Below are 15,623 nucleotides of genomic sequence, written 5' to 3' on the forward strand. Positions count from 1 at the left end.
ACTGTAGTGCAGGAAAGCATTGGACAGAGCAGTCGCTGGCAGAGCAGGGCCAGTTTGTGGGCACAGAGGAGCTGCTTATTCCACTCAGGAACAGCTACTCTTCTTTCACTTTGGAGGGGATCTGCCAACTGCAGCTTCCTTTAGAGTCAGTAGATAGATGTAGGCAGTTTTGCGTCACAGCCCATGCAGCCTGTTTCGGGGTGGGAGGAATTGCAACCTAAAAGGATGCATTGCTTTCCATTGACTGTAAGTGGAGCACGGACAGCACTCAGGTAGCAGAGGCCTGGCTATCGGCGTGTGCTGTGTCCTCTGCGGCTCGTTGCCTGCTGCTCGGCTGGATCCTGCCACCAGTGCCAGCCCTACCTTCACTCTGCAGCACAGATAACTTGGTGGGAGGGCTCACACGTCCCAGCTGGGTGGGCTGTGCGTGTGCCGGGAGACAGAGCCTTGTCCTTTGTCGGGAGCTCACTGTGAGAGGTGTTTTACAGGGAGGAGAGAGTTAGTTTTACAGCTTCAGTGTTAACATGGCTCATTCAGACCTCTTGGCTCTGAGATGGGGCTGGGCAGATTTCAACTGTCTAGTGAGACTTCCAAGGAGATATTTTTAACACTCTCTCTCATGAGCAAACTGGGTTCAAGAGTCAGGAAGAGATGGAATAATGAAGTTATTTTCCTCTTGCATTTTTGAGAAGTCATTTCTCTCTCCCTCCTTGTTTTGCCATGTAGGTGTTCTCACTGGCAGGTTCAACGTTTAGCCTCCCTTCCTCACATATTTTTGGAAGCCCCCTCACATCTGGGCTATCAATCAACCCACTCTTAAATCAGTCGGAAAGCAGCCGGGCAGGTACGTGAATCAGAAGGTATGTGAGTCTGGACTTCCAAAGGGGTCTCCCTGGAAGAGTGGAGACAACTGCATCCATAGTTCTCCAGCTGCCCTCCCTGCTTGCTCCCATCCTATGCGTGTGAGAGCCAGGGGCTAGGAGAGAGGGACAGTGGCTTTTTCCCCAAGGCAGGGGGTGCTTGTGTTTGCCTTAATGAAGTGCTGGCTTGCAATTCTGTAAAAGCACATCTGCTGGTGTGTCCATTGGATAATGTGTGTCCCTGGACATGTGCTAGAAAAGTGCAAGAATATTAAGTCCCTCCCTGTAGAAATTTGTTGTCTTTTTACACACTAAAACTGTACAAGCCTAGTGAAAACTACTGTGAGCTTTTGCTTGCTCAAAATAAGTTAAAAGTTTTTGTTGGGGTTTTGTTTTCTGGGTTTCTTTTTAAATGAGAGAGATGTCTCACTCTTAACTTTCGTCTGCCATTTCTGTTTTGAGTTACTTTCTGCCCTTCCCCTTTGGCTTTGTCATGAATGCAGCAAAATCCACCGTTTTCAGCTTCCAAACATGAACGTGCCAACACTGAATTACTTACAACTGCTCATTTTTTCCCACCAAGGCAAATTCATTTTTCTTGGAAAATTGCCTGGTTAATAAGCAGGAAACTTGAAGCATCGTCAGATTTTTTTTTTCCCAAAACAGAGTGGGCCTGATTTTTGGTTTGCACCAGTAGTTAAACAAAAGCACCCTCCTGATTGTCAAATGTTGCAGTTAGTGGTGCAACTGTCTCATGCTCCCCTAGCCCAGAAATGTTGGCAGCTCAGCATGCTGGATGCTGAACTCCTGGGAGGTAAAACTCTGCCCAGTGTCACACTGAGTGACAAGCACTTTAAAACACACAGTCCTCATTAGAGGTGGCTCTGAGTTCTCCGGATAATCTGACACCAGTGTGCCCTTATTTGCCTTAACAAGCGTGCATGCCTGCATGTAAAGCATGAATGAACACGTATGCTTACTTATGATCTTTGCGAGGCCACGGAAGGTGCCTGTCTGTCTCTCCATGTGTCACTGGCAGCATTTTGTCTGTATGTCCCTGCCGGCAGCTTGCATCTGCTTGAGTGCAACTGGAAGGTGACTGTGCCGCTGACCCCAGTGGGAGTCAGGGCCATTGCATGGGAGCTGTGAGTCAGGAGTGATTCAGTCACCTGGAATTAAGGAAGGAATGGGATGATTCAAAGAGTTATTCTTCCCTCACGGCAATCAACAAGAGAGAGATGACCCACTGCCGCTTCCCCTTTGCTGTTATTTTGGCAAGGTGCTGACAGAAGAAGGAAGCTAGTGAGCTGTCAGGAATAGCCCTGTGGTTCAGGCACAACACGGAGGCTCGGCAGTCTGGGTTCTTTCTGTTCCAGCCCCGCGGCTACTAATGAATGAATCATGTAGGCAAAATCTAACATACAAAGTACTCGAAAAAGCCTGATCCTTAGTTTCCATTTCCAAGATTGCTTTTTTTGTTTGACTGGGATCTTATAAGCTTCAGGACGTGTTTTTTCCAGTTCCAGGCAGCCTTCAGAACAGCTCCTGGTTTTTGTCACGTTTAAGGTTTGTCCATCACTATCTCCTCCTGCTGGAGCTAGTGGCCCAGAGGGTGTTAAGTCAAATTCACTTTTTTTTTCCAGGGGGATTAATTAACATGCATTAAACTACCTGTGTGGGGCCATTTTCACTTAGAAGTGTGGTGACTGCTTTAATCCCAAGTCGTTAACAGGATGGTTGTGAAGTTTTAAGTAATCCAGCCTTGTCTGTAATTCAGATTACCTTTCCTGAGAGTGTCTGTGTAGACAGATACCATGGAGATGTAGCTTTCATTGCAGTAATATTTGAGCTTTTCACAATTTTAATATGATACAGGGAAATGGTGTTTCCCTGTCTTACAGATGGGGGAACTGAGAAACTGTTATCACTGATGCAGGTTGATACCACGGTGCCTTTGGCAGTACAAAAAGTCTGATTCTTATCTTCCCACTCCCTTAGCTACTGTCTAGTTCTTCCTCCCACGGCTTGTCCTGGATCCTGCCTTATTATGATGACAGGCCAAATGTATTTATCTTCTCTAGTTGTCTTCAAGCCTCTTTTTTCATACTTGCTGCCTTGGAGAGTGCTGTCTCTGTGTGATAACTCAGGCATCTCCCTGTTCTGTAGACAACAGGGTGGTGTTGGCCAGAAGATAATTGAATATGGAGCCTGGTACTGTTTCAGAAAACCAGAATTGTATATATGCGCATAACCTCCCTGGGCTGCAAGCAAACAACATGACAGTAACAAGGAGGCAGTCAAAGCTTAGCTAAATGTTTATTTGGTTGCAAGTTAAAATGTTGTGGCAAAGCTGCACACAGTGGGCTGTGGATACTTTTCAAAAGGTTTAGGTGGTCCTTGGATAGAAACAATACTGAGAAGCACTGCTGTGGTCTGACTGTTCCCAGCCTTCTGGTAGCTGATCCTGAGTTGGAGAAATTAGGAAGTTCATGTGCCTTGTGGTGTCCCTGAAATCAAGACTTGTCTCCACATGGTGCCTTATACTGGGAGACTACCGTTGACTGGCAACTGCTGGTCACGTCCAGAAAGCGGTGGCTTCTCCCCAGAAGGGTGGACCAGTTGTAATTGATGGGCAGGAAGATATTCCCATGGGGATGCAGGAGTGAGGATCCCACTCATACCTGTCTGTAAGAGCTGCTGAACAACAGCTGTGTTTGCTTGTTCTCAGCAGTAGAAAATACTGCCAGTAACTAATGCCCTGCTCAGGGCATTACACTGTAAATCACAGCGTTCCCTGCAGGAGACTTCCTGGATTCTTGCACATCAGAAGTGTCTCTTATTGTGCGAAGAAGAGGAGGGGCAAGTCAGCCAGCTGGTGTAGGCTGTAGTCGCAACATCTGACATGTCCCAGAGTGAGGGGAACGTGTGTTTATGGGCTGGCAGGCTCTGGGGATGGAAAGCAAATGGCAGATAAATGTACTTCACTTCTTGATTACTCTTTGGATGGGAGATATCCTGCCCATGTGCACATGTACAGTGGCTTCGCCCCCAGCACTGCGGTGTCCCAGCTCCCTGGGACAAAAAGATGGCTATGGGGGTAGCTTCTGGACACTAAAGCACTTGTTTAAGCTCTTTAGAAGGGAGCTGAGCATCTGGAGACTTTGGAGGATGCCAGCTGGGTTTCAGGAAAGGATCCTGGAGGCAGAAGGGCTGCAGCGGCACTTGGGAGAGCTGAGTGGGGCTTTGCACAGGATTGATTCATCCTTGCAGGCTCAGCAAAGCCTCCCACCCCCCCGCAGCTTTACAGCTAAAGGAAAAGCTGCTTTCTGCCCATCCCTCGGGTTTCCTCGGGGGAGGGAGCCGGGCTGGGGCAGGGACCGGCTCCCGCTCTGCTCCGCTCCCCGCGGCTTCGGGCTTGCGGTCCCGGCGCAGGCACCGCCCGGCAAATTTGGCCGCTGCCGTTTTGGGGGGGTGTCACGTCGGTGACCTTCCCAGGGTGACACACACACCCCCACCCCCCCGGCGTGACACAGGGTGACACGCAAAGCCACGCAGCCCCTCCCACGGCGGGCGGAGCCGTTATGCAATGCCGGTGCCCTGCGCTGCTCGGTGCTCCCATCTAGCGGGGACCGGCGCTCGCCTCCCTCGGGTGACAAAACCCGGACACCTGCGAGGGCTGGACGCTTATGAAGGCTGTGCCTCTCTGTCCTTCTCCCCACCCAGAGCCTGACCTGGAAGACTGCAGTTTTGGCTGCCGAGGGACGTCGCCCCAGGAGAGTCTCTCTTCCATGTGAGTGTCCTTCAGGAGTCCTCCCCTGTCGCCAGGCATCGGGGTGCCTCCGCATCCGCGTGGGCACGGCGGTACCCCGGGAAGCCGTGGGATGACACAGCAGGGGAAGGGGACTGGGAGAAGTAGAGGCAGCTCCTTCCCTCCTCCTTGGGGCTGGGAGTGGGATGGGATGGGAGGAGGCAGGTTTGCTTTTCCAATATGAGCTGGGGCTAACGGGGACGGAGGGCTCTGCCGAAGTGGAGCAGGGGAGACTGAGGCTGGGAGGGATGCAGCCACTCCCAGCGTGAGGCAGAGGAGATGTGGGGAGAAGGGAGCAGTGGAGTGCAGGTGCAGACTGGGGAAGCATCACTGACATCTCCTCAACCCTTCCCCAGGTCCCCCATCAGCAGCCTGCCGACCCTCTTCGACCAGACAGTGTCCTGTAGCAGCAGCGGGCAGCTGGAGAATGTTCCCCAGGCTACCCCAAACATCGAGCAGCTCCTGGAGAAGCAGGGCAATGGGGAAGCCGGCGTAAACAGTGAGTCACTCAGGGCATGGGCTGTGGGAGGAGAGGTCCTTGTGCATGTTTGTGTGGGAGCCAGCTGGGATTTTGCCCACAGGCAAAGGAGCCGGGTGGGGGACAAAGCGCTAGTCTGTGCCATGGGGGAGTAGCTGGCAGTGGGTCTGTGATCTGGGGCCAGTCTCCTCCCCCAGTGTGGTCTAATTGTGGTACCTCCTGTGGATCCCCTTCTCCTCTTTCCTCCGTCTGCCATTCTCTCCCCTGACCCTGGCCCCCGTCCCCCCTTCCGTTCCCTGCAGTTGTAGAAATGCTCAAAGCCCTGCACTCGCTGCAGAAGGAGAACCAGCGGCTCCAGGAGCAGATCATGACGCTGACGGCCAAGAAGGAGCGTTTGCAGCTCCTCAACGTCCAGCTCTCTGTCCCTTTCCCCGTGGTGACCAGCAGCAACGGCCCAGGCAGCCAGGCCCAGTACATCCTGCCTCCCAACGGTGAGGGGACGTGGTGGGATGCATCACCCTGTGCCCTTTCATAGCGGTGCCCTGGGGTGGGCAGGAGGGGCTCACAATGGGGAGGATATGACCCATTTATCTCTCTGTAGCCACTGGCAGCATGCACTGTCCTTTGCTATCGCTGTGGCAATGTCAGGCTCCACCCCTGACTCTGCATCCTCACTTCTTTCCTCCGTACAGTCTGCAACGATTCCCTGAGCATCAGCAAGAGCCCCCCATGCAAGAACAGCTTTGGGATCGAGAACTCGCTCTCCACTTCCTCTGAGGTACACTGGCCACTGCATCTGCCAGCCAGCTGGGGCAGGGACTCGGGGAGGGAACAGAGCAGCGCAGTCCCAGTACTCTGACGTGATAGCCAGCTCGCAAAGCCTTGTCGTCCAGGCCCAGAAATCAGGTTTCTTTCTCTGGAGTGCCTCTTCTTCAGCTCATCTCAGTGCTGAGGGTCTGAGTAGAGTAGCTGAGGCTGGGACCGTGAGGTGAGAATACTTCTAGGTTATTCTGGCTGCACTTCTAGAGATCCAGCAAAGCATGTCTGAGTTCTGGGACCCCTCTGAGCATACACCTGCACTTGCACTCACAGCCCCCCCTTCCCACCTCCCGCTTCTGCCCAAAGCACCCTTGGAGCTGAGCTGACCTTTCACAAGCTGCCCCAGTCCGATGCTCTTATGTCCGTTTCTCCCCCAGGACCCTCATTCAGGTTGCCCCAGCAGGAGCAGCTCTTCCCTGTCCTTCCACAGCACTCCTCCGCCCCTGCCCATGCTGCAGCAGAGTCCTGCCTCGCTACCCCTGCCCGGGGTGCAGCAGGTGAATGGCCTGGCCAGGGTGGCAGGCAGCGGGCTGGGGGGAGGCACCACTGCCAGCCACAGCCTCTCCACGGTGCCCATGGTGGACGGCCTGATGGGGACCCTGGCAGGAGGCCAGCAGATGCCCATCAACGGGATCCTGGGGAATCTGAACGGAGCTCAGGCCGCCCAGCCTCCGAGCGCGCTGACGCAGGCGAGCGGGCCTCCGACCTTGCAGCTCTCCACCAGCCTGAGCAGGTGAGGATGGGGAGCTCGCGGGGACAGCCCTGCCCTCTCCAGCAGAAGCTTAGCACCGGGAGGGAGGGAGGCCCTATGTATGCAGGACCAAGACGGGCTGCGCTCACATTCCCTGCCCTGCTCCCCTTGCAGCATGCCCAGCCTGAGTCCCCTGACAGAGCAGCAGCGGCACGTCTTGCACCAACACGAACAACAGCTCCAGCAGCTTCAGCAGCTCCTGACTTCCCAGCCGCTTAATCCGGTAAGTGTGCCTGCTGGCACCTTTTATCTGATGAGCTGTTTAATGGGAAAGCCTTGGAGCAGAGAGCAAAATTTAGGGCTTCCTCCTTCACATGAATCCCCTGCCCACAGGGCTGCAAGAGTCATGTGCCTTTTCCTTGGCTCTGGGCTGCTGTGGGTGGAGTGAGGAGAAAAGCTTTAGGCAGGAAGGTGCGGCACCTCCTGGAGGGAGGGAGATGGGGATTTGAACTTTTTTGTACAAAGGAAAAAATTTAATCTGGGTTTCCCACATCCTGAGGGTGTGAGAACATGGTAAGGCTAAACCACCACAAAATCAGGCGTGCTGTTACCTCCTCCAGCCATCTTTGAATGCAAATCATGTCTGCTACTGCTGCCAGAGCACACTGGTCTCTGGGCTTGCAGATGTGCTGAGGCCCACAGGAGAAGAGGAACTTGCTTGAGGACACTACTTGAGTTTAGAAAGAGATATGCACCAAACTGCTTAGTCCTGAGGGAGGTGAGCTGTGCCTGGGCACATTAACATGGTGAACTGGAGATGCCAGGGAGACTTGTAATGTGCAGGTGGCTGAGGACTTTGGGGTCAGAAGAAGGATCAGGCAGCTGTTCTGAGGATCTTGGCTCTTTGCCTGCATCCTCGCGGGTAAAACAGCAGCCCCATCCCAGGCTGTTGTGGGAACGGCTGCACGGATAGATGGTAAACAAGCCCCTGAGTGTGTAAGAACCGCATTCACTTGCCCTGCAGAAACCTGTGGTGTCCCTCCCCTGCGGTGGAGTTGCACGGGAGTGCTAACAGTTCCCATCAATGAAGCTGTGCTCATTTATATCTCCCATGAACTTGGCCCATTGCTTTGGATAGATTTCTGGGTCAGGCTATTTATAACCCAGGAAAAGCAAATTTCAAAGGGCTTCTCTTTACAGCAGCTGATGTCACCGTGTCATCAGCTGCATCCCTGTGGGTACGGGAACAATGTCAGCTCTCAGCCTGCCGCATTGGTCGATGGTTGCTATAGTGATTTCCGCAGTTTGGTTGGATTCGAGGGCGTCCCTCTGGGTGCAGGTGAGCTGTGGCCCTTGTCCCCCCGAGTCCGGCTCACCTACACTGACCCTGTGGGTCAGGGCCGAGCTGTGAAGTGGGATGGGCTGGGGAAGGAAATTAGCAGCCAATCTAGAAATTCAGGATAGTGAATGCCACAGACTTAAAATCCATGAGTCAATTGATTGGAAAGAGCGGAGTAGATTTGTGTGCCTGCAGGTGTCTTAGTGAGCGTTAGCTAATCCTACGCTTCGTGAAACAACAGGGTTGGAAAGGTCATAAGCACAGGCTGTTAATGAACACAAGACAGACTGTTCCTCTCTCTACCTATAGAGGTGTGATCAAGGGGACTTTCTCCCTGTCCCCAGTAGCATTGCCTGGGATGGAGTGTGCCCATGTGTCTCCTGGCTCCTTTGTATTAGGTGTTGCCTCTTCCTGAGCCCTTTATCTCTCCTTTGACTTCTCTTCCTCACCTTTCCCTGCAGGAGCAGCAGGCCCTGGTGTTCCAGATGATGCAGCAAATCCAGCAGAAAAGGGAGCTGCAGCGGCTGCAGATGACAAGCTCGTCCCAGCTGTCCATGACCAGCCTCCTGGCAGCCACCTCTGCCCCCCTGCACTCCACCACCAGCGCCCTGATGACCTCGGCCCCCCAGCCGCCCCCCAGCAGCAGCTCTCTTCTGGCCTCCCTCTCCCCTCAGCAGCTCAACCCTAGCAATGCCCTCATGGCCCCCCAGGCCACCCCACCGCTCAGCACTCCTGGGAACAGCCTCCTGGCTTCGGGGACAGGCATCCCACCCGTCCTTACAGCACAGACTAACCCGTTTCTCAACCTGCAGGCTGATGGCAACACCCCGAAAGGAACGGTGCGTATGCTGCTAGCACTACCCTAACCCCACTGAGCTCGTGGTGCTAGGCGCTGTACAGACCCGGGGAGAGACAGTCTGCGCTACAGTTAACTTGGGGGAGCAAGGGCACCGCTTAGGCAACAGAGCCAGAATGCTCCACTGGCTTTGCTGCATCCCTGACTAGCCAGTGTCACGTCCTGATCCTACCTCCAAGGACTTCTGTAGGGCCCAGACAGGGTCGCGGGTAGGCACAGAGGCTCCCAAGGTGCCCTTCCGTGTGTGTGTGTGTGCAGAGACACACCAGACCTGCTGCAGAAGCAAGGCAGAGACAGGCCATAGATTTGTCTCCGTTAACCCTAGGACTTGGATGGGACAATGTGCCCCTGGCAGTGCTGGCCCTATTGGAGCCTCGTGATGAAATACGAAGGTGACTGCATGTTGAAACCCAGGGTTTAGAAGGAATCTTGCACCCGAGAGGAGAGGTTGTGAAGAGGTTTACAGCCTCTCTGTAAAGCAGCCTTGTACTGGAGCACCAGTGTCTAGGGACTGATGGTGTGATACTTTCATCTCTCCTCCATCCCTCCCCTGGCCTATACCTGTACCCAGAAGGTCCAGCCCTGGTTGGAGACATTTAGGAGCCAAAGGCCAGGGTTGAGGGGCCAGTTCGGCCTGAACTGGGCAGAGGGGAAACCTGGGGCTCCCGTGTCTCCGTTGATCTCGGAGGAGCCTGAGAGTTCGCGGTGAGCAGGGCCAGGTCCGCAGCACAGCAGGGCTCTCTGCTTCTGCTCCCTCGTGTTGCTGCCCGTCCAGTACTGATACCTGTCTCCTCTGCGTCTCTTTTTCTGTTTGTTTTTTAAAGAGCATGAATGAAAAGGGAGCTCCTCTTACCCAGGACAAGGGCTAAGCTCCCCCCTCACCCCGAACAAACCAGCAGCCAACTCCTCTCAGCCAGGGGAATGTGGCTTTCCACAGTCAACTTTGATACTGTTAGAGCAATGAGCACAAGGCTTCCAAGAAGCATTTCCTGCCGCTGGGCAATGCCAAGAGGTGCTTTGGAAGACAGTACATCTCTGACCAAGCCCTGGTATCGGGAGGAGCGAAGGTGGGGGGCTGCCCGCCGCCCTGGTCCATGCCACACATGCTCAAAGTGAAGCTGTGTTTCCGTGCAGAGTGGAGGAGAGAGTTAACACCAGATGCCTGCCAGTCTCCTCCCTGCCGTTGAGTGCGAGCGTGTGTTCACGTGTGGGTAGCCCCCCAGGCCGATGCACTAGAGACCATCCAGCATCCTTGGCCAAGACCTTGGTGGAGGGAGGCCCCTCTGCTGAGGACTCCTTTCTGCACAGTGCAGAGGAATGTGGCAGTGCCCTCGGAGGCAGCACTGGATGTGACGCAGCTGGGGAAGTGGGACGTGGTGGCAGTGCCTACGTGGTCTGCTTCGCCCAGATGGGGAGGTTAAGAAGAAGTCCTGTAGCTGAGATTTCTCACCTGCTTTTCATCTGCTGGGCTCTTAGGATGCTCTTCTCTCTATAGCCATCATATGAAGCCCCAACACCTCAGCTGGATCCAAACCCAGCCTGAAAAGACACAAGCAGTGGAGCGATGGGTAAGGACTGGTGCTTGGGGAGGAGGTGATAGCCACCTACTTCTTTAAAGGACATTGCCACATCTGCTCTGCCAGCTGCTGTCGGTTCGGTGCTGTACTTCTCACATGAAAAGCACACTCCTGCTCCTTGTGCCATCTCTCACTCTTTCCTTCCAAGATTTCCAAAGGCTAAAATTTCAGCTTGCAAAAAGGGGCTGTAGCCAGTATTACCCCTGTCATAGCCAACTTCAGAAGGTGCATCTGAACCTGGCAGTTGTTTCCCAGGCCTAAGCTGCGAGATAGAAATGTGTGTGGGGAGGAGAGAATCCCAAATCCGGTACTTGTTCTTTCTTACCTACCACAAATCACTCCAGTCTGGCAAAACCATGTTCTTCCACTGGTCTTGGGCACTTCAGAAAAGGGATCTCCAAGCAATGGGACAATTACCAGTCTCCTGAGCTAGGACATCGGACCCTTCGTTGTTCTCCACCTTTTGACCTTAACTCCGTCTTGTAGCCTGGAACCTCAGCAATGAAATCGGCTTCCTCTGAGCTTGGATGTGATGGATTGATTGAAGGACAGGTGGGGCAGCTCTGGGGGAAGGGGAACATCTACGTCAAACGTACAAATGCCCCTTCTTTTCCTTATCCGCTGGTTAAATCCAGAGCTCCTGGGGGCAGGCAGGAAGACTCCAGCTAATAGAAACTCTGAGGGTCTTAAAAACAAAAACAAACAATTGTCAGACCTTAATGGATATTTTTCAGCACATTCCCACTGCCTCTAACTAGTTTGCACTATTCAAATTTGTCAGCAGTGGGTCTGTGCTGATAGTACTAGAAAAGCTTGTTATAGGCAAGACTCATCTGCTAAATATCTTTCTTCCTTTTAATTTTATTTTCTTTTCTTTATTTTCTTTTTTGTGTGTGTGTGTTTGTTTGGAAGATTGTCACCACAATGGTTGAATAAGGCTAAAAGGAGAGAAAATACCTTTCTGATCTCAGCCTCCAGTTCTGTGAACTGGGCAGAACACTGCTGTCTGCTCAGAAATATATATATATTATATATATATAATTTTTTTTTATAAAGAAAAGCTAATGTTTTAACAAGGTTAAGAAGCTATTGGAAAGATGGAGATGGCAGCTAAAAGTGGAAATGCAGGAGAAAAAAAAAAAAAAAATTCTGCCTTCCTTGTGGTCTCTGCAGCACAGACCTAGAGAGGAGCACTGAACTGTGGCTCTTGCTGACACATTCCCTGTCCCCAGCCACCTCCCGAGTAAGTCACGGGCTGAGCTGTGCCGCCTTCCATCCGCCTGGTACTTATAAACTGTGAATGAGATCTTTCAGTTGCAAATGGTTTGACTCTAATTTTGGCTCCCTGTCCCCGAAATTGCTCTGGCACAACAGTGTGCTTGCACTTTTTTTTAATTTTTTTTTTTTTCTTTTTCCTCCCCCAGCTGTGTTGTCCCCCCTCCCCTCTGCGCCACGCAAACTGCCCCGGCGCAGAGACCCTCTGCTCAGTGCAGGATCCGTTTCTGCAGTGGGGGCCTTGCCTTGCTGCCCCCTCCACATGTGAGGAGTCTTGGGCTTGAAAGTAACACGCAGAATGGCTGTTTCAGGGCTGCCGTGCTAAATTCAGCCCTGAAGTGCCCTGTTTGTGCGTGTGAAGGCTGTACCTGCCAACCTTTGGTAAGCAACAGGTCCTTGGGATTTGGGAACAGATATTCCTTAGCGCTGGTTTGGGTCAGCAAGATGATGGACAGAAGTGTTAGGGGTGAAACAGTGGCTGTTAAATGTGCAAATGTGGTCTCTGGCAGCTGCTTGCCCAGCTGTGTTTGTCTGGGGTTTGGTTTTTATTTTATTTTTTACTCTTAAGGTCCCAAATTTGCGTTGCCACCTGTTTTGCTGTCACGCTGACCATCAGCACGGCCTTCAGACCAATCTGTAACCACAAGGGCCTGACATCGTGCCCAGACCTGGTCAAACTCTTCCAACATTTAACCACATTTCACTCCCTGAAATTAGAAACATGCCAGTACCAGGAAGAGAGGGGATGGGAAGGAGGAAAGGCTGGTTGGCATCTATCCCTTGTGCAGCGAGTCGTAGTACAACATGCGTTGTCTCCCAGGACAAACAAAAACCACGTTCCGATCAGTGGTTTGGTGCCCAAATCCCTGGGCTACAACAGAAAACTTGCAGGGGGTCGGTGAGAGGTACTTAATGGTGCGTTTGCAGTCCGGAGGCTGAAACGTGCTGTACTGGGCTCCTCACTGCTACTGGGAAAATATTTGGGAGCCCACGCATCGGAAGAGGTTGGAAATTGAGGACTGAATTCAAGGAATCAGTTTTGTAGGCAGGATCGCTGTTAAAAGCAGGGAGGGCTGAGCTTCACGGTGTCCCTGGTTCCCCTCTGCTCTGTGCTGGCCATGCCATTGATTTTTGTTGGTGGCAGGAGTTTGAGTACAAAGCCCCTCCGCTCTCCGGGGCTTTCTGGAGCAGGGAGGGACGAGGCTGGAGAGGACGAGCAGGGGAAGAGACATATAGCACTTACACATTTCTCTGACATCTTCCAAAGGCGCCCGGTCCCTTTGAAGTGTGCTCCTTGTCTAATCGCCTCAACCTGTCCCAGAGCCAAAGGTCCCTTTGGCAGATTGAGGGGAGAAGAAGGGGGCACTGCTGGAAGGTCGACATTAAACATTTGTATCTCTGTGAAAAAGAGGGAGAGCAGGGGAAAGCAAAAATAAAAGCTAAAGATTATCTGTGTTTCAGTTGCACTGGGGTACGTTTCTTTACCCATTTTGATGCTAATGTCTCATTTAGTATGTTGCATGTGTCTTTTTTGTTTTGATTTGTTTTTTTATTAAATAAAAGAGAAAAATGTGTATATTTTTGGCAATTTAAGGTAATGTAGCTAAGATATATTTTTTTCACGCTGCTTGACTGTTCTTTATTATAATAAATAATATTAATATTAATATCAAAGACTTTTTTAATACAGCTAGGGTTTCAAAATTTAAATGAGAATAGGGTCTTGTGGGATTAACTTCCTGTGGCTGTGCTGAGGTCCTGTTGCCCGCAGTGCACCCAGATGCACACTCCGATGCTCTCGAGGAGGCAGGAGCGAGGCCTGGGGAGGGTTTCTCAGCCTGGCTCCTTCCTGGCTTTGCATCTCGGGAATGAAGGGAGACCAGGGCGAGGGAGGAGCAGTTGGTTGTTGTTTCATGAGCAAAAAGGTCGCTCCCCAGCTCCCGAGAACAGCAATAGCCCCTGCTGATCAGCAGAGATGCCCAAAACCAAACTCATTGACCTTGTAAGCTTTCCAGCTGGCTTCTCGGTCCTCCCCTCTCCCAAGAGTTTGTTTCTCCTAAGCACCAAAGGGAAGGGCTTGCGGTGTTTCTGCTTTGTTCTGTTTTTCCCCCAAACAGCCCTGCATAGCTGGGTGATGAGGTCTCTTCAAAATATGGTTTGGAGACATGTCCTGCTCTTGAGAAAACCAGCTCCCACTCCAGTGCTCAGCTCTTAGATCTGGCTTGGCACTTCAATGGGTCATGCTTCAAAACTGCATGTTTTTCTGTCTTGTAACCCGCAGACTCCATGGTTCTGCCTTCTCCTTCTGCTTTTAAATCTGAAGCTGGTTTTATTGACCTTTTGTTTTTCCCCAGCCATGTGTGCCCACATCCCGTCAACGAGGTGAACCCTGCTTGCCTTCTGGGTTCACAGGGCTCCTTTAAAAGGCCCAGGAGAAGTTCTCCCCCAGCACCTGATTCTTCTGCAGGGCTTTTCTCACTCTCATTGACCAGCAGTCAGCATTGCACCTGGGGGGAGGATATTGGAGGCCAAAGAATTTGCCCAGGTTTCTCCAGATAGCCCGAGAGCTGTCAGGAAGGGAGTGCAGAGTGAGCTGGAGACACAGGAGTTGATAGGTTTGGGTCATCCAGAGGAAGCAGAGTTTGGCATGTAAAGGCTGGTCTTGCAGAGTTGGGTCATCAAATGCTCTGGGTTGTTGGAGGAAACTTTCAGCTGTTTTTTGAAGGGAAAAGGAGGTTTGGTGTCTGGTTCTGAGGACGTGGTTGGTTGCTCTCTGCAGTAGCTGGTAGCTGCAAAGCCTCCTCTTCTGTGCCTGTTTGTGGTTAGTGCCGGGGTGCAGGCTGGGAGGGAGACGCAGGGGCTGCCTGTGGAGCAGCAGGGTCATAGATCTAGTTCTGCTGTGTTTCTTGGAGCCCTGAAACACACACACAAAAAAAAAGATTAATATTTCCGCAGAGTTATGTTGGCTTGTTTCTGGCATGGTTCTCCTCTTTCCACTGCTTGGCTCTTGGTAGCACGTCTGTTCACGTTTTGCATGGATGGGGACTGGAGAGACGCGAGAGGAAGGTGCTGAGCGATGTTCAGTGGTTTTGTACCCAAGGAGCAGGTCATGGCATCTTCTTGGATCAGGATAATGGGAGAAACACATCTGTAGCAGGTGCCTGAAACGCAGCTGTCCGAGTAATCCTACGCAGAGCCCCTCTCTTCCACAGGCCTCCTCCGCTCCAGGTCTCTCCCAGCCGGTCGCCGGTGTCCCCTGGACGCAGCTCTTGTATGAACAGGGGGGCTCCCTTGGCCCTGGCACCCACCAAACTCTGCAAAACCCTGGTTTTTCTCTTATTTCCACGCTGGCACGTGTGCTCTAGCTGCGAGCTGGCTGCCCCAGCGGGACGGGGCCGGTTCAGATTCCGGCCCCGTCCACGCAGACTACAGGGCTGCAGATGGGCTGAGCCCCTTGGCTCCGTACCAAAGACAATATAGACAGAGATGAGGTCTTCTCACATGCTCAGTAGAAGACTCCAGAGAAGACATACCAAGCAGATGGTGTCATTCTCTTTGGGGTGAAATGTTCAGGCTAGTTGGCAGGGTGAGAGGTGACCGATACGTCTGAAGCGAGCGGGGATCCAGCCCGCTGCGGCGGTGGAGGGTGTCCCTCGGGAGCTCAGAACAGGCGGCGGTTGTTTGCCGTGACCGGTGGGTTGGCTCGAGGACGCAGAAGCTTTCCTGCTGCAGAGAAGGACATCTGCCTGGGGGCTTCTCTGTTCAGGGCAAGTCCATCCTTCGGTCTAAAGTGTCCTGCCTGTCCCCGAGACCTCTCCGAAGGACAGCGTGGCCATGGCTTGCACCAGGGGCCAGCTGTACGCAGCAGCGGTGCCAGTCGCTGCGCAAACCTTTCAAGTTAAAGCCCGGTTTGTTTGCAC

At 52.6% G+C, this 15,623-nt stretch overlaps 1 protein-coding gene across 3 annotated transcripts in view; it reads left to right on the plus strand.

The window, feature by feature from the left end:
• The window catches only part of MLLT6 (MLLT6, PHD finger containing), a 46,909-nt gene extending 33,618 nt beyond the window's left edge, over positions 1 to 13,291 (plus strand). For all 3 annotated transcript variants that reach the window (XM_075036450.1, XM_075036451.1, XM_075036452.1), the window contains exons 12-20: positions 727 to 844; positions 4,584 to 4,650; positions 5,025 to 5,167; positions 5,449 to 5,637; positions 5,839 to 5,924; positions 6,343 to 6,698; positions 6,831 to 6,939; positions 8,457 to 8,834; positions 9,676 to 13,291. In XM_075036450.1, the coding sequence (XP_074892551.1) occupies positions 727 to 844; positions 4,584 to 4,650; positions 5,025 to 5,167; positions 5,449 to 5,637; positions 5,839 to 5,924; positions 6,343 to 6,698; positions 6,831 to 6,939; positions 8,457 to 8,834; positions 9,676 to 9,720 (1,491 nt within the window). In that variant the 3' untranslated portion in view covers positions 9,721 to 13,291. The remainder of the gene's footprint in view (positions 1 to 726; positions 845 to 4,583; positions 4,651 to 5,024; positions 5,168 to 5,448; positions 5,638 to 5,838; positions 5,925 to 6,342; positions 6,699 to 6,830; positions 6,940 to 8,456; positions 8,835 to 9,675) is intronic.
• Positions 13,292 to 15,623: the final 2,332 nt, after the last annotated feature.

The sequence above is a fragment of the Buteo buteo genome, chromosome 9 (assembly GCF_964188355.1).
Source record: "Buteo buteo chromosome 9, bButBut1.hap1.1, whole genome shotgun sequence".
Taxonomy (NCBI): Eukaryota; Metazoa; Chordata; class Aves; order Accipitriformes; family Accipitridae; genus Buteo; species Buteo buteo.